Below are 19,276 nucleotides of genomic sequence, written 5' to 3' on the forward strand. Positions count from 1 at the left end.
TTAGTGCAGCTTATCAGAAAATCTGTATTAATTAAAGTAACATCTTTTCCAGGACAGGACAGACAATTGGATGTTGCTACATGGCTGAACCATTGGTGAAGCGCTTCCGCATCAAGGTGGCCATGCGGGAAACAAATCAAACAAGGTGTTTTTTGTACAGATGAGCGCGTTCGCTAACTCATCAGTTCACAAACTCTAATTAGAGTTCAATCATGGAATGTAGTATGATACGGGCGCTACTTCTAGAGATCAGCTAAAATGCCACCAAGTCAGGCAATTTCTCAAGTTTATTGAAGAAAATTATTCACAACAGTAAGACACCAGGTGACGAGGCTTAACGGAACGACGAAAAAAATAAAGATGATTGGGAAAAGGAGTTATGGAATTCAGTCGAAGGCCTACTTTGAAACTTCTACTTATCTACGTTCTAATGAAGGATGGACGAATTCACCGTTAGAGACGTGGGCTGTAAATCCTGCAAGGGATCGCGACAGGTGAGTTGGATTCCCTTCGCAGTCCTTTATATCCTAAATAATTACAAGAGACTTTGATAATGTAGTGTAATTCACGTTTTTCCAGTTTCAACATTCCACTCATCACCCCATCTTTGGTGTCACCCCAATCACTGAACAGAACACAGTTCAAAATCTTCAACAGTCACTATGAAAAAATAAATCAACATATGCTCTGGACACAAAGATGTAAGGTACGGTCAACTTTCCTAGAACGAGCGTCTTGGCGCCGGGTTTTGGACAGAATGCGACGGGAGATTTAGGGAACTGACGGCGAGTTGGGATAGAACACAACGTGATGTCACGAGAAACCGTCGTATAACGTCTCTGGGGCTCTGATCAAGGTAAAATTACCAAGCCCAGGTCTTCCTCAATGGAAGGTTCATGAGGACACAAGCCCTGCATTACTGCATAAAATCCTAATTCCTCTCGTGGTCCTCAATCTCTAACGCTTGATCTGATTCAAACCGATAGTAACTTGAGGCTGAAGGAAGCCATGACATTCGCAATCGATAACGTCCGACGTCCAGGTGGACAACGGAGCCCGCAAGGATAAAATGGGCCTGCTTGGCATTTCTGCACTCTATAAGAGGATCCTTGTTCATCCTAAAACCATGAAACGTGGGAGCCGGTCTGGGTTTAAAAATAAAACAGTAATGTAAATTAATTTAACATTGTTAAATATATTCACATGATCACCACAGCGATTCAAAATGGCCACAAATGAAGTCAGAACAGCAATATATGTACAGACGTGGATGAAACGACAGTTTTAGTTTGCACAGACTACCCAATTTCACCAGACATAAATAACCTTGTACCATTTTTCAGGCGGTCTGAAAGGAATCGAAGATCCTAGGCATTTTCATTCCTCTGCGGCCAAAAAAGAATAAAAATAAAAATCAATGAAAACCCCCTAAAAGGTCAGTGAAGACTGAACTGTTCTACCTTCTTGAATCATTGAACTTGTTCACCAAGAGAGACGCCTAGTAAGCTGATGATAAACAAATCTTAACGATATTAAAGGAAGAAACGTGGGAAGTTTTCGGCTGCGATTAAGCAGAGGTTGGCCGGGAGTACGACGCGTTAGTCCGGGGTCCTATAGCAGTGCCTTCTGGGGATAAGTCTGTGGTGGCTGAGGTGGGGCTTGGCTACTTGCCGGCTGAGACGGGGTGGAGGAGGCTAGGCTGTAGTTGGGCCCTTGAGACATACTAGTTCCGGCATTCTGATACGCGGTGACGTCGGCCGGGGGGCTGTAGATGGCCGTCTGGTTGGGGTACGTGTTTCCTGGAACAGAACCGACCACCGGGCTGGAAAAGAAAAGAAGAGCTGCATGGAAACGCACGGTCTAAGGGCTGTTCAAACGATGGGGAGGGAGAAACCAGGATGGTGGCGAAGGAACCTGCGGCCGGAAAAAGCCGGGAGCCGGGGGGAGAGAAGTAGGGCCACCTAGGAGAGACTCAACCTGAGTTAAGCACTCCTAATAAAAATAATAATATTTATGGTATCTGTTAAGGGCTTACTATGTGCCAGGCACTGTACTAAAGGAAGGAGAAGCAGCGTGGCTTAATGGAAAGAGCCTGAGCTTGGCAGTCGGAGGTCTTGGGTTCTAATCCAGGCTCTGCCACCTGCCAGCTGTGTGATTTTGGGTGAGTCACTTCACTTCTCTGTGCCTCAGTTACCTCATCTGGAAAATGGGGATGAAGACTGTGAGCCCCTCGGGGGACAACCTGATTACCTTGTATCTCCCTCAATGCTCAGTACAGTGCTTGGCACGTAGTAAACGCTAAGGAATACCAAGCTCTCCATTGGGGAAACTGCAAGGAGGGAAATCCTGAGGCTCGTCACTAGAGAAGGCCATGGGTTCTAATTCCGGCTCTGCCGCACGTCTGCTGTGGGACCACGGGCAGGTCACTTCACTTTTCTGGGCCTCAGTTCCCTCATCTGTCGAATGTGGACTGAGACGGTGAGCCCCATGTGGGACAGAGACTTTATGGAACCCGATTTGCTTCTAATCACCCCAGCGCTTAGAACAGTGCCTGGTGCATAGTAAGCACTTAACAGATATCACAACTATCATTATTATTGCTATCATCGATCGCTGAGGCAAGCTTTCTAAATGGGAACCTCGGAGAGTGGACTCAAAAGGGAAAGACTCTGAGCGTGTTGGGGGCAGGAACGTGCCCCCCTGTTCTTGTACTGTACTCTCCCAAGCGCTTAGTATAGTGCTTTGCACACATAAGTACGACCGAATGAATGGACGGACGAATGAAACGGGAAAGACAAAAATTACTTGGTGTAAGAGGCCTGGGCCTGTTGAGCGGGCAGGGCTGAGCTGGCGGGGGGCGGGGCTGCTGCGTGGCTCAGAGAAGACAGCTGGTCAGGGGGGACGCTGTAGCTTTGGACCGATCCCATCTGGGCACTGCCCGTCACCAGATAGATGCCGCTTGGGGCCTGGCCGGGATAGACCTAAGGAAAACAACAGGTGATACGGGTTAGAGAGTCACCCTGTCTAGTGTCCCGCAAGTCCAGTGAAAGCCTGAATGAAAGCAGGAGCCAGACTTTTCCCCGAAGGAGTCCTTTTTTAAATCAAGTATGGGATTTGGTAAGTGCTTCCTCTGGGACTGTCCTAAGCGATGGAATAGATACGAGCTAATCAGGTCTGGACAGAGTCCCTGTCCCACATCAGAATAAAATAATAATATTAATAATCGGGGTACTTGTTAAACACTACTATGTGCCGGGCATTGTACTGAGCACTGGGGCGGATACGAGCTAAGCAGGTTTGTCCCACAAGGGGCTCACAGCCCTCATTTCCATTCTCCAGGTGAAGGAACTGAGGCCCAGAGAAGTGAAGTGGCTTGCCACACAGCAGACAAGTGGCAGAGCCAGGATTAGAACCCAGATCCTTCTGACTACTAAGCCCATGTTTTATCCACTAGGCCGTGCTGCTTCTCAATGAAGAGGGCAGAGGAGAGGTGGGGAAAAGCCAATTTAGCTGGCTGGTCAGAGTGATAAGGGGCCTGGTAGATAAGATGGATGCATTGTAGTGAACTGGATCCAGGCACACGCGAACGAGGATCTGGCTGCTGACTCTACCAGTACTGGCATTTGTAGTTGATAGAGTATCATGCCATGTGTTAAGCACTTACGATCACTGCATTAAGCGCTGGGGTCGATACACGATAATCAGGTCACTAGGCCACAAGATGCAGTGTGGTCTAGTGGATACGGCACGTGCCTCGGGGTCAGAAGGACCTGGGTTCCAATCCTACTTCCCCCACTTGTCTTCTGTGTGACCTCGGGCAAGCCACAACTTCTCTAAGCCTCGGTTACCTCATCTCCAAAATGGGGATTAAGATTGTGAGCCCTCACGCAGGACAGGAGCTGGGTTCAATCTGATAAGCTTGCATCTACCCCAATATGTATTCAGAGAAAGGAATCCCCACTGCTTGAAGTTGGAGGATCCTGTCGATCCATCCTATTTCTTGAGCGCTTACTGTGTGCATAGCACTCTACTAAGCGCTCAGGAGAAGGCAGTAATAATAATAATAACTGCTCAATTTGTTAAGCGCTTACTACGTGCCAGGCTCTGAGCTAAGCTCTGGAGTGGATGCAAGCAATTCGGGGTTGGACACAGTCCCTGTCCCACATGGGACTCACAGTCTCGATCTCCATTTTTACAGAAGAGGGAACTGAGGCCCAGAGAAGTGAAGTGACTTGCTCAAGTTCAAACGGCAGACAGGTGGACGAGCTGGGGATTAGAACTCTTCCAAGCGCTCAAGACAGTGCTCTGCACATAACAAGCACTCAATAAATACGATTGACTCATTGATTTTTCTCACGGAAATCGCTCAGAGTTCAGAGAAAATGAGTGCGGGCAGATTACTTATTCACATTAACATTAATATTCCTATTAATGTCTGTTTCCCCCTCTAGACTGTAAGCTCGTTATTGGCAGGGAACCTGTCTGCCAATTCTGTTGTATTATTCTCTGCTTAGAGTAGTACGCTTAGTGGATAAAACACAGGCCTGGGAGTCAGAAGGACACGGGTTCTAATCCTGGCTATACCACTTGTCTGCTGGGTGACCTTGGGCAAGTCGCTTCACTTCTCTGAGCCTCAGTTACCTCATCTGTCAAATGGGGATTAAGACTGTGAGCCCAGCGTGGGACAAGGACTGCGTCCAACCCGATTATCTTGCATCCACCCCAGAGTTTAGTACAGTGCCTGGGACAGAGTAAGTGCTTAACAAATACCACAATTATTATTCCAAATACTCTCCAAAGTGCTCAGTCCATTGCTCTGCACGTGTAAGCGCTCAACAAATACCTGTGATTGTTTGATTAAGCCAGTTGGGAGTTGAATGACATACCTGTGGATTCCCTACAATGGAGAGCTAGAGCCAAGGTGCGAAGGAAACTACCAATCATGAAATGATGTGTTTAATAGGAAGGGGTTGGTGGGGAATGTGTTTTAACGTGTGTAAAGCAAATAGGCAAGGGATAGTGGCTCTGGGTATCTTGAAAAAGTATTAAGAAGAACACAAACATACCTGAGACCCAGAAACCCCGGGAGACTGCATATAATATCCCTGGCTCTGCAGTTTTGCGTACATAGAATACATCGGGTCTTCATTCATTAACTTAGTGTACAGAGAGAGAGCCTCCATCACTTTGACATTGAGTTCGGAGAGTTCTGAATGTTTTCTGAAACAGAGTTGGAAACCAAATGAATATTAAAAAGAAAGGTTTCCTCTTTCTCCAAGAAGCAGGACTGATTTTGATGAAACTAGGTTTCCACGTCAGTCGATTACGCATCCGCCGTCTGGGTGGAGTGCTAGCTTCTAGGCATCTGGGCAAGTACAAGAGAAGCCATGATCCCCCCTGTCAAGGAAGCTGCGGTCTAGTAGGAGAGGCAGACATGGATGAGAGCTTAAAAAGAAAAGTATGGACACAAGTGCATCACGTGAGTGAGGGCAGAACTGCAGATGGGGCATAAAAATGCCAAGGAGGAAGGTGGCAGTGGAGACGGAGATGGTTTAAGAAAAAGGAAAATTACCCGGGGTCTGTGGTCTGGCAGTTTAGGAGGAGGAGGCATTTCCAAGCACGTGAGGCAGTGTGGTCTATTTGATACAGCATGGGCCTGGGAGTCAGAAGACCTGGGTTCTAATCCTGACTCCACCACTTGCCGGGTATGTGACCCTGGGTGAGTCAATTCACTTCTCTGGGCCTATCTATCCCAGTGCTTATTACAGTGCTTGGCACAAAGCAAGTGCTTAACACAGACCACAGTGGTAACAATTATCATTACTAACAGTACTCAAAAGTGCGTAAATAAGCCTCAGTTCCGTTCATCTACCCGTGGAAAATCGGAGGTCTCCTCGACCTGCAATAAAATAATCCCCTTATTTTAACAAGGTGAAAAGAATTAGTGGATTTGCTTTCCAAAACCCAATTCAGTCATTACCCATTCAGAAATGAACAGGAGATACTAGCCACGACAGCAATATACAGACAATAAACGTGTTTTACCGATCAATATCTTCCAGCTTTTCGTCAATCAGAGGTCCCATTTGGTGACAGATTGCTAAGAACACACAAGATTCAAAGAAAGTAAGGACCCACAGAGAAATGTATGAAGTTTTAGAAAAATAATTTCTGCAATGACAAAGTCTGCAAGTAAGTCACACTTACTCTTTGGCAGGATAGTTTAGGATTCTACATTAAAAAAACTGAGCTAAATGTAGATTACTATGCTTTCTAGCTTCTCAAAATGACCCTAGACACATAATGAAACACATAAACTTACATAAAACAAAGTCATTTTCCCCAAAGTATCATGATTTCATTAAGCTTCTCTGTGCTCACTACTCTGCTGTACAGGATTACTTTCTGAGACTGCTCAAACTGCTTTGTGTTAATTAATGAGATTCTATTCTTAAGGATATGTGATAATAACGGTTGGTTGTAGAAAGAGCATAGCCTAGTGGCAATCAACTATTTATGGGGTGCTTACTCAGTGCAGATCACTGTACTAAGCACTTGGGAGAGTACAACACCATAACAGAGTCGGTAGATACGTTCCCTACCCACAATGTCCTTAACGTGGGCCCTGGGAGGCAGAGGACCTGGGTTCTAATCCTGGCTCCACCACTTATCTGCTGTGTGGCCTTAGGTAAGTCATTTAACTTCCCTGGGCCTCAGTTACCTTATCTTTAAAATGGGAATCGAGACTGTGAACCCCATGTGGGACAGGGACTGTGTCCAATCCAACTTGTTTGAATCCAACCCAACTTGTTTGAATCCAACCCAGCGCTTAGTACAGTGCCTGGCACACAGTAAACGTTTAACAAATACCACAATTAACATTAGTTATTACTGCGGGCCTAGTGAGTGTTTGACAAATATGAATAAAAAATAAGAAGCCACTCGGTTTAATGGAAAGAGTCCAGTCTTGGGAGTCAGAGGACGGGGGTTCTAATCCCGCCTCCGGCACTTGTCTGCTGTGTGGCCTTGGGCAAGCCACTTAACTTCTCTATGCCTCAGTTACTTCATCTGTAAATGTGGATTAAAACTGTGAGCTCCAAGTGGGACAACCTGATTACCTTATATCTACCCCAGCACTCAGAACAGTGCTTGGCACATAGTAAGCACTTAAATACCATTATTATTATATTTATATATATTTTTATATCTCCTGTACCTTCAAGGTGGAGCAAGTCGGGTATATCTGGCTGATCATCGCTTGGATCTGCACTTTGAAGCATCTGGAGCAGCTGGTCCATTTTGTCCTAGAGCAGTAAACAGGTTTTATTTGAATAGCTTGGAAGTAAAATCCCCACTGACACCCGCAACCAGCTCTCCCCGAGTCAGTCCGACCCCATCCCACACGTTACCTCTGCCCTGGGCCCCTCCCCGTATCCCCAACAATCCCCGTGGAATTCCCGTTCCACTGCCAGCAACCTTGATCTCTTCCTAGTTGAGAGCTCCTGCCTTAATTTCTATTCTCGTATCAACGTTAATGAGATCGAAAACGAATTTGAGTCCAAATGTGACTGAAATATTTCAATTGTCCTTACGAAGTCAACTGAGAACAGTTTGCTTTTAATTTTAAGGAGTCCGTTTTGCAATTCAGCAGAATGAACAATGGCACCAAGTTAACTGATGGGCTACCGGAAAGGTTAAGTATGTACTTCGGAAAAAAACCCAAAACTGAATACTCTGGCTTTGTTTGCCATTCAGATCCAGCCAGAGAAAATAGAAAATGTTGGGAAGCAAAAGGGTTAGCATTGAGGATGCGGAACATAGCCTGTGGAGAAGTTGGGGTTCCAGATTTATGTCAGCGAAACAAGATGAGAGTTAGGCTAGGATGGGAAACTAAAATATACGTGTGGAGGGGAGGAGATAGAATAAAATAAAAATATAAAGCAAGCACATGCGAATCGAGGCACGGTTGTGAGAACTAATCCAAGTGTGGTGGACAAAATAGGACATGAGTTGCCCAGCTCCACCTACAATTCATGACCCTGACTGGACACAGAGCACGGCTCAACATACGATCCATACTTCAGAATGTGAGCCCCTGTGCGCGACAGGGACTGTGTCCAGCCTAATTAACTTATACCTACCCCAGCGCTTTGAACAGTGTTTGACACATCGTCGGTGCTTAACGAATACCATAAAACAAAGAATAGGACGGTTGTCCAGAGGAGAGGTGGGAGGGCGAGGAGTTGTGATGATGGTGAAGGAGCCAGAGAGAAGCCGGGGGAGTGAGAGGTCTCAAACTTAGGTGTCGTCTGCCTGTAACCCAGGCCCCTCAAGACTGCAGCCTGAGGAAAACACCTCTGATAGTGAATGAATCTGCAGGTGGGCTCTGTTCAGTGAGAAAACTCTAGTCATCCAAAACCCGGACCCTCTTCACTGGCCGAGGGGAGGGGGTCATCGAGGATTCCCCACACAGAAAAAGCACTGCGCAATGTGTAATAATAATTACGGTATTTTTTAAGCACTTACTACATGCCAAGCACTAATGTGGCTGTCAGAAATGGTTTAAAAAAATATTCTACTGTGTGCCTCAAGAAAAAGCCTTTCGTTAGGTCAAGCTGACTTTCCCAAATCACAGCCAAGTATTAGCAGATGTTTCTCACTCTCTAAACACGAGAAAATTGAAGTTCGTGACTTTGAGATAATGTTTCAAGCACGGACGAGTACTTTCTTGAGGTTGCATCTTTAATAATAGGGTTTTTGAAGGTGGCGTGTTTTTATTGCACTGACCTCATCAATATATGCTGGCTCTGGTTCAGGTTCGATTGTTTCTACCTGAATGTCATCGCTGAATTGTACCGTTTTCTTCTCTGTTTTCACTGAGAAAGAAAAGATTTTAAAAAAAAGTGTTCCTCGACAAAAACACGTTTTCTTATTAAATGCAAAACACTTATTCTACCATAAAGAACTTTCTGTTTAAATAATCTAAAAAATAGGTGAGATCTTCTAGCTTTACTGGGTGAAAAGTTTATTCTAGTAAACTTAAGGAATATTCAAGTTTGCCTTGTTATATTCTCAGCCCACTGGAACCTTACTAGAATCTGGTTTTCTAGTGACTGGAACCCACTTAAAGGAAAGAATGGATCCTGTTTAGTTTATTAAATCTGTAATTTCTTCCCTCATCTGTAATTTATTTTAATGCCTATCTCCCCTCTAGTAGAGGAGAGGGAACATGTCTCTCAATTCTTTGGTAGTGGACTCTTGCAACTTAGTACAGTGCTCTCCACACATTAAGCGCTCAAATTCCATTGACTGATTAAAAATTAAATGGTTGATCTTCCCAATTCCCACACCTCAGTTCAGCTTGTTACCTCTCTGCCTAATCTTCCCCTTCTCCATCCAAACTGCTACCAGGTCAGTGCAAGCATTTATCCTATCTCGCCTTGATTATTGTATCAGCCTCCTTGCTAACCTCCCTGCCTCCTGTCTCTCCCAACTCCAGTCCATACTCCACTCTGCTTCCCAGATTACTTTTCTTCAAAAACGTTTAGACAATGTTTCCCCGTTCAACACTCCAGGGGTTGCCCATCCACCTCCGCATCAAACAGAAGCTCCTCACCACTGGCTTTAAAGCACTCTATCACTTTGCCTCCTCCTACCTCACTACCCTTCTCCCTCCCACTATGACCCAGCCCGCACGCTTCGTTCCTCTCATGCTTACCTTCTCACTGTACCCCGATCTCATCTCTCTCGCCGCCGCCTTCTCGCCCACATCCTACCTCTGGCCTGGTATGCCTTCCCTCCTCATATCAGACAGATAATTGCTCTCCCCTACTTCAAAGTCTTACTGAAGGCCCATCTCAGTAAGCCTTTCCTAAGCCCTCCTCTCCTCTTCTCCCACTTCCTTCCTCCCTGACTTGCTCCCTTCATTCATCCTCCCTCTCATCCCCACAGCGCATATGTACATATCTGTCATTTATTTTTGTATATTAACATCCATCTCCCCCTCTAGATTGTGAAGCTGCTGTAGGCAGGTAATTTGTCCATTTGTTGTTGTACTGTACTCTCCCAAGGACCCAGTACAGTGCTTTGCATGTAGCAAGTGCTCAATAAATACGACTGAATGAATGAACCAGCTGATTTCCACTCTTTTGGGGGCTTTATGTGGGCCTAGATGGGCATTCACCATCCATTCTGCAGTGGAGTGGTCAGTTTTTCAACCAGGGCAGGGGCAGCATTTGTCCTGACTGACTTCCATCCTGTGTTTTTCAAGGACCACCTGGCTAGGGATAACTTTGGTCCTGCCTTGCCCAACCTCACCCAATTCAGTATCTCTGCCTTGGTCAAACTCCAGGAGAAAGGCCTATTCAAATTGTAATTTTTCCTCTTGAAGTGGGAACGGGGAAGGCATTTCAAAAGAGCAGCCTGACATCTGCTGCTTAGTGATTGAGCAGGTACTCCTATTATTTCCCCTTCTCCTTCTACCATTACCACCCATCACTTCACAGATGCCTCTGAAAGTTCAGGTAGTTTTGGAAGAAAATGGAAAATAAACCAACTCTATCACTCTGGTGAATGAACTCGAAGTTCCAAAGAGATGGAACAACGCTTTTATCATCTTTTATTGGACTTGCTCCTAAGGTATACTCAGGCACATATTATTTCACCATATGTATTATTCTTGTAAAAACTTTAGGATGTTACTTACTCATTTCTGGCTCAGCACTCAGGTCTGCTGTTACAAAATTAGAGGGAAACAATCCCATGCCTTGAAGAGTTTCACCTTTCCACCAATTAGGATCACTAAAATTGAAAAAACAAAATTTAGTCTACAACCCCTCAAGTGCTTAATTTAAATGCTCTCATGCAGCAAGAGCCAAAGTATTATAGAACAACATAATAGACACCTTCCCTAGCTACAATGAGCTTATAGTCTAGAGGACTGAAAACTCCACTAAGCTACTTTGCTTCTCATAAACAGGGCCTAGGGATGCTGGTTACGGCAGCAGATAGTTCAAGACACATTCCCAGGCTACGTGTTTAGTGAGGCAGGAGGTCTTAACTGAGAAGCAGTGTGGCCCAATGGAAAGAGCGTGGGCCTGGGAGTCAGAAGGTCTTGGGTTCTAATCCCAGTTCTACCACATGTCTGCTGTGTGGCCTCGGGCAAGTCGTTTCACTTCTCTGGGCCTCAGTTACCTCATCTGTAAGATGGGGATTAAGACTGTGAGCTCTATGCGGGACAGGGACTCTGTCCAACCTGATTTGCTTGCATCCCTCCCAGGACTTAAATTCAGTGGCTGGCACACAGTACACACTTAACAAACACCATGATCTTTATCATTATTGTTATTAATAATAACCTGGGGTAAGCTTACAGTGTTACCAAAATAAAACAGTCAAGACACTACAAACATCTGTGACCATGTTCATTTTCAAGGATATGCTGAAGAAGAATAAGCAGAAAGAGATTTTTCAACTTACTCCTTTTGGTTTTAAAACACTAGTTTGGCAAACAGACATTATTATTACCTGTCATCAAGGACCGTGATGATTTCTCCAGCTTTAAATGTTAGCTCGTTATCCTCGGCGGCTTCAAAATCATAGATGGCCCGAACTTTCCGACCCTCGGGGTGGTGATTAGTTAAGAGGCTTGAAGTGCTTGGGTACAGACTGGAAACGGTGGTGGACTGTTGCCTTTGTTCTTTCAGAGACAGTTCAATAGCTGCAAACATACAGCAATCACAGTTTTCTTAATACCTCATATGGAATGTGGGGAAGCGGGAAAGCAGTTCAAATGATTATGAAAAGTTTAACCACATTCATCCACCGCAAATTTTTCTTTTAATCTCCCAACTGGGCTAGATCCTTCGAGAATTTATTTCCCACATGCAAGCTCAATATCTTAAAGACAGTCAGTGTCCCTCTGATTCTGTAGGAAAATAGTGAAAAAACAAAGCAGTAATTTCTCCATGTTCTCCCACTATGCTGAAATGACTGGTAGTTACTCCTAGCATAAAGCTAATTCATTCCAAATTGAGAGGTTTCATTTATAAGCACGACTGAGTTTTTTCCTTAAAAAAAGCTTCCCATTCACCCTTCCTTCACACCTCGCTTCCAGAAGAAACTTCACTCGGCTGGTTGGATCATTTTCTAAAAAACCACTCAGTCCACACCTCCCCACTCCTCGAAAGACTCCTAACGTTGTCCAAAGGCACTCATGAAGCTCTCTCCCCATCCGACCATATTACTGATCTCCTACTTCACCTCAATCTATACACTTTGCTTATGTAATCAGTAAATGGCATTTATTGAGCACTTACTGTGTGCAGAGCACTATGTTATGCATTTGGGAGGGTTCAAAAGACTTAGAAGACACGTTCCCTGCCCCTAAAGAGCTTACAGTCTAGAGGGCGAGACAGCTGTTAAGATTAACGAGAAGCAGCGTGGCTCAGTGGCAAGAGCGCGGGCTTGGGAGTCAGAGGGAGTGGGTTCTAATCCCGGCTTTGCCACCTGTCTGCTGGGACCTTGGGCAAGACACTTAACTTCTCTGAGGCTCAGTTATTTGTAAAATGGGGATAAAGACTGTGAGCCCCAAGTGGGACAACCCAATTAACTTCTATCTACCCTAGTGCTTGGAACAGGGCTTGGCACATAGTAAGCGCTTAACAAATACCATAATTATTATTATGAATAAGTAACTTGTTATATATAATTTTAAAATATGTACTTAAGTGCTGTGGGGTTGGGGCGAATATCAAACATCCAAAGGTCACAGATCAAAAGGGCCCAGACCATGCAGAAGAGAGAGCGAGCTGGGGGAAAAGAGGCCATCATCATCTAATGCCAATCTGCTCACTCCACGTCAGGCTTGCTTCACTCATTCATTCATTCAGACGTATTTACTGAGTGCTTACTGTGTGCAGAGCACTGCAGTAACGCTTGGGAGAGTATAACAGAACAGAGTCGGTAGACATGTTCCCTGGCCATGGCGAGCTTAAGGTCCAGAGGGGGAGATGGACAGTGATATCGACGTATAAATTAAGGATATGGACTTAAGTGCATCGTACCAATCAGCCACGGAGCTTCACTAATTGGTGGTGAAAGAGCTGGTAAAGGGCCCAGCGATTTACGGATGGGCAGAAGCTCTAGAGACACAAAGAACAGTCTGAAACACCCCAGTGTTCACCACGGCTTATGGCAATCAATCAATCCTATTTATTGAGTGCTTACTGTGTGCAGAGCACTGTACCAAGCACTTGGGAAGAGTCCAATATAATAATAATAATAATAATGTTGGTATTTGTTAAGCGCTTACTATGTGCAGAGCACTGTTCTAAGCGCTGGGGTAAACACAGGGGAATCAGGTTGTCCCACGTGGGGCTCACAGTCTTAATCCCCATTTTACAGATGAGGGAACTGAGGCACAGAGAAGTTAAGTGACTTGCCCACAGTCACATAGCTGATAAGTGGCAGAGCTGGGATTCGAACTCATGAGCCCTGACTCCAAAGCCCGTGCTCTTTCCACTGCGCCACGCTGCTTCGACAGAGTTGGTAGACACATTCCCTGCCCACAATGATCTCACAGTCTAGTGGGAGATTTGCTTTGCTTTTCTGGTGTTTGCTGAGCTCTTTCTATGTGTCAAACACTGTTTTAAGTGCTGGGGGGCGGGGGAAAACGAGTAAATCAGATTGGACAAAGTTCCTGTCCCGCATGGGGCTCACAGACTAAGTAACTTGACTTCTGGTCTACTATCCAATAATGTACTGGTAGCTAAAAGTCCTCCAAAAAGTCAATTTTTCTTTGGAAGATTGACACCTAACTTTTGTCTGACAAAGTCTGCAAAGATACAGCAGGATCCAACAGTTCATAATGGCTGTAGGAGCTGAATTAACTTCTCAAAAGGTTTCATCAGAGTTATCTAAAAAGCCACACTCAGCAACAAAATGTGAGACAAGATCATCAAAAAATGATGACATGGAATGTAGTCGGCTTAGTAGGCTAGAAGGCAGAGCCACTTGGCCTGGTGGATAGAGCCCAGGCCTGGGGGTCAGAAGGTCGTGGGTTCTAAACCCGGCTCCACCACTTGTCTGCTGTGTGAGCTTGGGCAAGTCACTTTGCTTCTCTGGGCCTCAGTTACCTCATCTATAAAAACAGGGATTGAGACTGTGAGCCCCATCTGGACAGGGACTGGGTCCAACACCATTTGCTTCTATTCATCCCAGCGCTTAGTATAGTGGCTGGCATGTAATAAGCATTTAAACAAATACCATAATTATTATAATTATTGCTCCTAAACAGGTTCGCTTTGCGGTAGTGGGAAGAGGGTATGTTAAATGTTTGGTTTTTTTAAAATGTTTTTTGTTAAACACTTATTACGTGCCAGTCACTTACTAACTTCTGGGGTAGATACAAGTAAATCAGGTTGGACAGTCCCTGTTCCACATGGGGATCCAACTCTTAATCCCCTCTGTACAGATGAGGTAACTGAGGCACAGAGAAGTGAGTGACTCGCCCACGGTCACGCAGCGGACAAGTGGCAGAGCCAATATTAGATCCCAGGTCCTTCTGATTCCCAGGCCCGTGTTCTATCCACTAGGCCACGCTTGTTTCTGTGAAGATAAATATGATATGATATGCCACCAGCTGAAGGGTGGTGAACTGAGATAGGGAAGATTCAAGGAGGGAAGACAGAACAGATGCTTGAGAAATACAGAAGAAAGGAGTTCCCAATAACATGGCAGAGCAGAAACGGACCAGAGAGGCAGGTGGCAATTAGGAGAGGAGCTGCTTACTGTGAACAGAAGCTTCAGAAGAGCAGGATCCCAAAGAGCAGATCTGAAACTTGCAATAGGCACTGCAGACGACCAATACCGGGGGCCGAGGGGCGGGTAGCAAAAAACTACCTTGAGTTATCGAGATCAAAGGGCAAGATGGGATCCTCCTCAACGAAGAAGAACAACAGAGAAGGAGTATGGCCTAGTGATTAAAGCCTGGGCCTGGGAGTCAGAAAGATCCTAGCTCCGCCACCTGTCTGCTGTGTGGCCTTGGGTAAGTCACTTCACTACTCTGTGCCCGATTTGCTTATATCCATTCCAGTGCTTAGTTCAGTGCCTAGCACAAAGTAAGCACTTAACAAATACCATTATTATCATTCTCTGTCCCTCACCTGTAAAACGGGATTAACACTGTGAGCCTCAAGTAGGACAGGGAAGGAGTCCAAGCTGATTAACTGGTATTTACCCCAGTGCTTAGCACAGTGCCTGGCATATACGTACTATAAAAAAAATATGAAGTCAACTTCCTAGCACTGAAGAGCTTTGCTCAGCACAACACAGCTAGTCTGTAGATGGAGGAGAAAGAAGAGCACCAAGATACCCAAACACTCAGCATGGAGAGCTAAAATTAGGAAACTGAAAGCAAGGAGGATAGAGGAAGCATTTTAAGGACACGGTAAAACAAGAGCCTAGGATGGGGCTAGATCCCATCAGAAAACCGGGAGCCATTTAACAAAGCAGACGAGCATGGAGTACAGCTATCAAGTCTGGTCAAGCCTTAACCCTGCTCATGCATACACGTTCCTGTCATCGAATATGTACACTGATTAGTTTGTCCTGAGTTCCAACCACGGAAACTGCAACTGGCAAGGCCAGGATCCACCTTATCAGCACCCACTTCCCTTGAGACCCCAATTAACAGCAACCCTAGCAGCAACCCATCACCGGCCACCACCCGTAGTCTTGAAACCCAACACCTGGGCTTCTTCAGCTACAGAGTTATCTTCTGGATGACCAGAGCCGATAATGAAGGAGTCTGGCGGATAACAACGAACTGGGGCGGAGAGGCACGTAACATGCCGGTCCAGCGCACGAACCAATAGGACTTGAGGGGAAGGACTTGGTACTGAGTCACCCAGGGAAGTGGGACCAAAGGGAAATATAAGGATGGGCTCATCCTCACCTCTTTCTCTCTGGCTATCGAACAGCCACTGACCTTTTGTTGAAACAAAATGAATAACAGGCTGGTTTAACCTGACTCACTACTTGGGATATTTTCCAACACAAGAAAGGAACAGCTCTTTTTTAAGCAAAAGCTACCTAAGGAACAAGAGACAAGGAGGGAAAATAGAACACAATACGAAGGGCTGCAAAACCACTCAACTGTATAAGGCAATCAGGGCCAGCTTTTTATGTACATCATGTGATTAGGACACTGAGTACCACGTTGGCCTTTTTTTAGTTACACAATGTCTGTGGCATGGTCTTTAAATGTACCGCTGGCCACTTAGGCCATTTCAAAAGTGTACGAAGGCTGGAGCTAATCGGTAACAACGACATAAAAAGTTAAGATCGCTACATGTATTTTTGAAAAGTAATTCCCTTATCATCCAGGTAGCAGTTCTCTCTCTCGCTCTTTTTTTATGACATTTGTTCAGCGCTTACCATGGGCCAGGAGCTCTTTTAAGCGCGGGGGTAGATACGAGGTAATCAGATTAGACACAGTCCAAGTCCCACATGAGGCTCACAGTCTTAATCCCCATTATACTATTGAGGTAACTGAGGCAGAGAAGCTTGCCCAAGGTCACACAGCAGACAAATGGCAGAGCTGGGCCTAGAATCCCAGGCCCACATTCTATCCACTAGAACACACAGAGAGCTGAGGAATGGTCCTGAGACACACTAGGCCCTGACAGATCAGACTTTTGGGAGTTATCTAGTAAAACATATCACAAAACTCTCCCTTTTCTCCCAAATCCTTCAAAGAGGGTCCAAAAAATGACTGAAATATGACATTCTATAAAGGCGACCCATGATTTTCACTGCTATCTCATCCTTAGAAATAACCTTTAAAAGTTTGCGCTGTGATTCAGAACAAAAGAGCCATATTGAATGGAAATGAAGCAACCCATCTAGGAAGAATTCCTATTTTGTAATGGATTCTAAACCTAGCCCGAGTTTCTTTCCCCAGTGAGAGCTCACAAAGGGAGAGAAGATCCATTAGAATGCTCTGGACTGGGGAGGTCTCGACCAGCTTGGCTGTTCTGTGCTCTCCTAAGAGCTTACTACAGTGCTCTGCTCTCGTAATAATAAGATTAATAATAATTATGGTATTTAAGTGCTTACTATGTTGCTAAGCGCTGGGGTGGATACAAGCAAATTGGGTTGGACACAGTCCCTGTCCCACATGGGGCTCACATTCTCAATCCCCCATTCTACAGATGAGGGAACTGAGGCACAGAGAAGTAAAGTGACTTGCCCAAGGTCACAGCAGAGAAGTGGCTGAGCCGGGGTGTAGACCCCTTGCCCTTGACCCAGCCTACAACTCCCTCCTACTCCGTTTCCAACACATCATCACTCTCCCAATTTTCAAAGTCCTATTTAAATGATATCTCCTCCCAAAAGACATCTTTGACTAACCAATCAACTCCACCCCTCCCCACTGCCAAAGCCCTACCAAAATCATCTCTCCTCCAAGAAGCCTTCCCTGAGCGAGCTCTCACTTCCCCTAGCCACCCTCCTTTCTGTGTCACCTATGCGCTTGGGTCTGTCCCCTCTAAACATTTAAACATTCACGCCACCCCTAAAGAATTTATACACATACCTTATCGCTTTCTGTTTCCCCTATCTGTCATTTTTAAGCATCTGTTCCCTCACTAGATTTGTAAGCTCCTTTAGGGTAGGGATCGTGTCTGTCAATCAGTCGAATTTCCTGAGTGCTTACCATGTGCACAGCACTGTACTAAGCGCTTGGGAGAGTACAATATAACAGAGTAGGTAGACACGTTCCCTGTCCACAATGAGCTCAGAGTCTAGAGGGGGAGACTGACATTAGTATATTTCAAGATATTATAGATATACACACAAGTTGTGTGGCTCTGAGGGAAAGGAGAATAAAAGGTGCAAATCCAAGTAAAGGGGTGATCCAGGGGAGTGAGAGAAGAGGAAATGAGGGCTTAGTCAGGAAAGGCTTAGTGGAAAGAGCCCGGGCTTGGGAGTCAGAGGTCGTGGGTTCTAATTCTGCCTCTGCCACTTGTCAACTGTGTGACTTTGGGCAAGTCACTTAACTTCTCTGTGCCTCAGTAACCTCACCAGTGAAATGGATATTAAAATGGGGATTAAAACTGTGAGCCCCGTGCGGGACAACCTGATCACCTTGTAGGTACCCCAGTGCTTGGACACAACAAGCCTTTAACAAATACCATTATTATTATTATTATTATTATTAATAATAAGGCTTCTTGGAGGAGGATTAATCAATCACTAACATTTACTGAGCACCTACTACATGCAGAGCACTGGACTAAGCACTTGGGAGAGTACAATATAAAAATATAACAGACACATTCCCTCTCAATGACAACCTTACAGTCTAGAGGGAGATGTGCTTTTAATTAGATTTTGAAGGTGTCTACCAACTCCACTGCACTGTCCTCTCCCAGGCCCTTATCCCAGTGCTCTCCACACAGTAAGCACCAATAAATATCATTGATTAACTGACACTGAGTTCCTTGAGGGCAGGGGTCATATCTACTAACCAACTCTCCCAAATGCTTAGTTCTACCCACATTATGTGCTCAATAAATACTGATTGAGAGTAGGTGCCCAACGAATACTATTCATTGACCACGGCATCTCTAAGTAGCATCTCCACAAATTCTCTATTGTAAAAAAACTATTTATTTGTGAAATGCAATCAACCAAACCGTCGGTGCTATTTATCGTTGAGAAGGCAAAACTGAAAGATTAAAAACTTCTTAGAACGAGATTTTTCTCACTTCACAAAAATCTGCGGATGTCGGGAGCAGTTCGATTTTTCTTTGAAGAGATCCAATTCTGGAGAAGTAACAACTCTCCCCACCGCTCACACAAAATATTCAGGGAATCCAACCACTCACCTTTGGCGAGATCTTCCTCTTCCTTTTTAGTGGCCACTGTTCCAGGGTCCTTGGCCACGAGAGCTGGGCTTGCTTTTGCCTGCTCTGCAGCCTAACACAAGGGGACAAACAGAATACTCAAAAACTAATTCAACAGCAAATCAATGTAGGCCACTATCTATTAGTCAGTGCAATTTACTGAGCACCTGCTGCATGCAGGGAACTATAGTAAGCACTTGAATAATATCTTAAAAGTGTGCTCAAAAATCACTATCAGTTGCTACATTTCAATTTGCATTACATTTCAAGACTACGAATCTGGCACAAAGTGTCGCTCATAAGTGTTTCCTATAATACTGAGAAAGCAAATCTTGCAATACAGTGAATCGCAAGAAACACATCCTTAA

At 45.0% G+C, this 19,276-nt stretch overlaps 1 protein-coding gene across 5 annotated transcripts in view; it reads right to left on the bottom strand.

Moving 5' to 3' along the window:
- Positions 1 to 269: 269 nt before the first annotated feature.
- Positions 270 to 19,276, bottom strand: part of STAM (signal transducing adaptor molecule) — a 35,401-nt gene continuing 16,394 nt past the window's right edge. For 2 of the 5 annotated variants that reach the window (XM_029078049.2, XM_029078050.2), the window contains 9 exons: positions 18,891 to 18,981; positions 11,527 to 11,719; positions 10,706 to 10,800; positions 8,788 to 8,876; positions 7,217 to 7,304; positions 6,046 to 6,100; positions 5,067 to 5,220; positions 2,806 to 2,981; positions 270 to 1,822 (listed from right to left, as the gene is read on the bottom strand). In XM_029078049.2, the coding sequence (XP_028933882.1) occupies positions 1,612 to 1,822; positions 2,806 to 2,981; positions 5,067 to 5,220; positions 6,046 to 6,100; positions 7,217 to 7,304; positions 8,788 to 8,876; positions 10,706 to 10,800; positions 11,527 to 11,719; positions 18,891 to 18,981 (1,152 nt within the window). In that variant the 3' untranslated portion in view covers positions 270 to 1,611. The remainder of the gene's footprint in view (positions 1,823 to 2,805; positions 2,982 to 5,066; positions 5,221 to 6,045; positions 6,101 to 7,216; positions 7,305 to 8,787; positions 8,877 to 10,705; positions 10,801 to 11,526; positions 11,720 to 18,890; positions 18,982 to 19,276) is intronic. The other 3 variants (XM_029078051.2, XR_003763924.2, XM_029078052.2) reach the window with 3 other exon arrangements.

The sequence above is a fragment of the Ornithorhynchus anatinus genome, chromosome 13 (genome assembly GCF_004115215.2).
Source record: "Ornithorhynchus anatinus isolate Pmale09 chromosome 13, mOrnAna1.pri.v4, whole genome shotgun sequence".
Lineage (NCBI taxonomy): Eukaryota > Metazoa > Chordata > Mammalia > Monotremata > Ornithorhynchidae > Ornithorhynchus > Ornithorhynchus anatinus.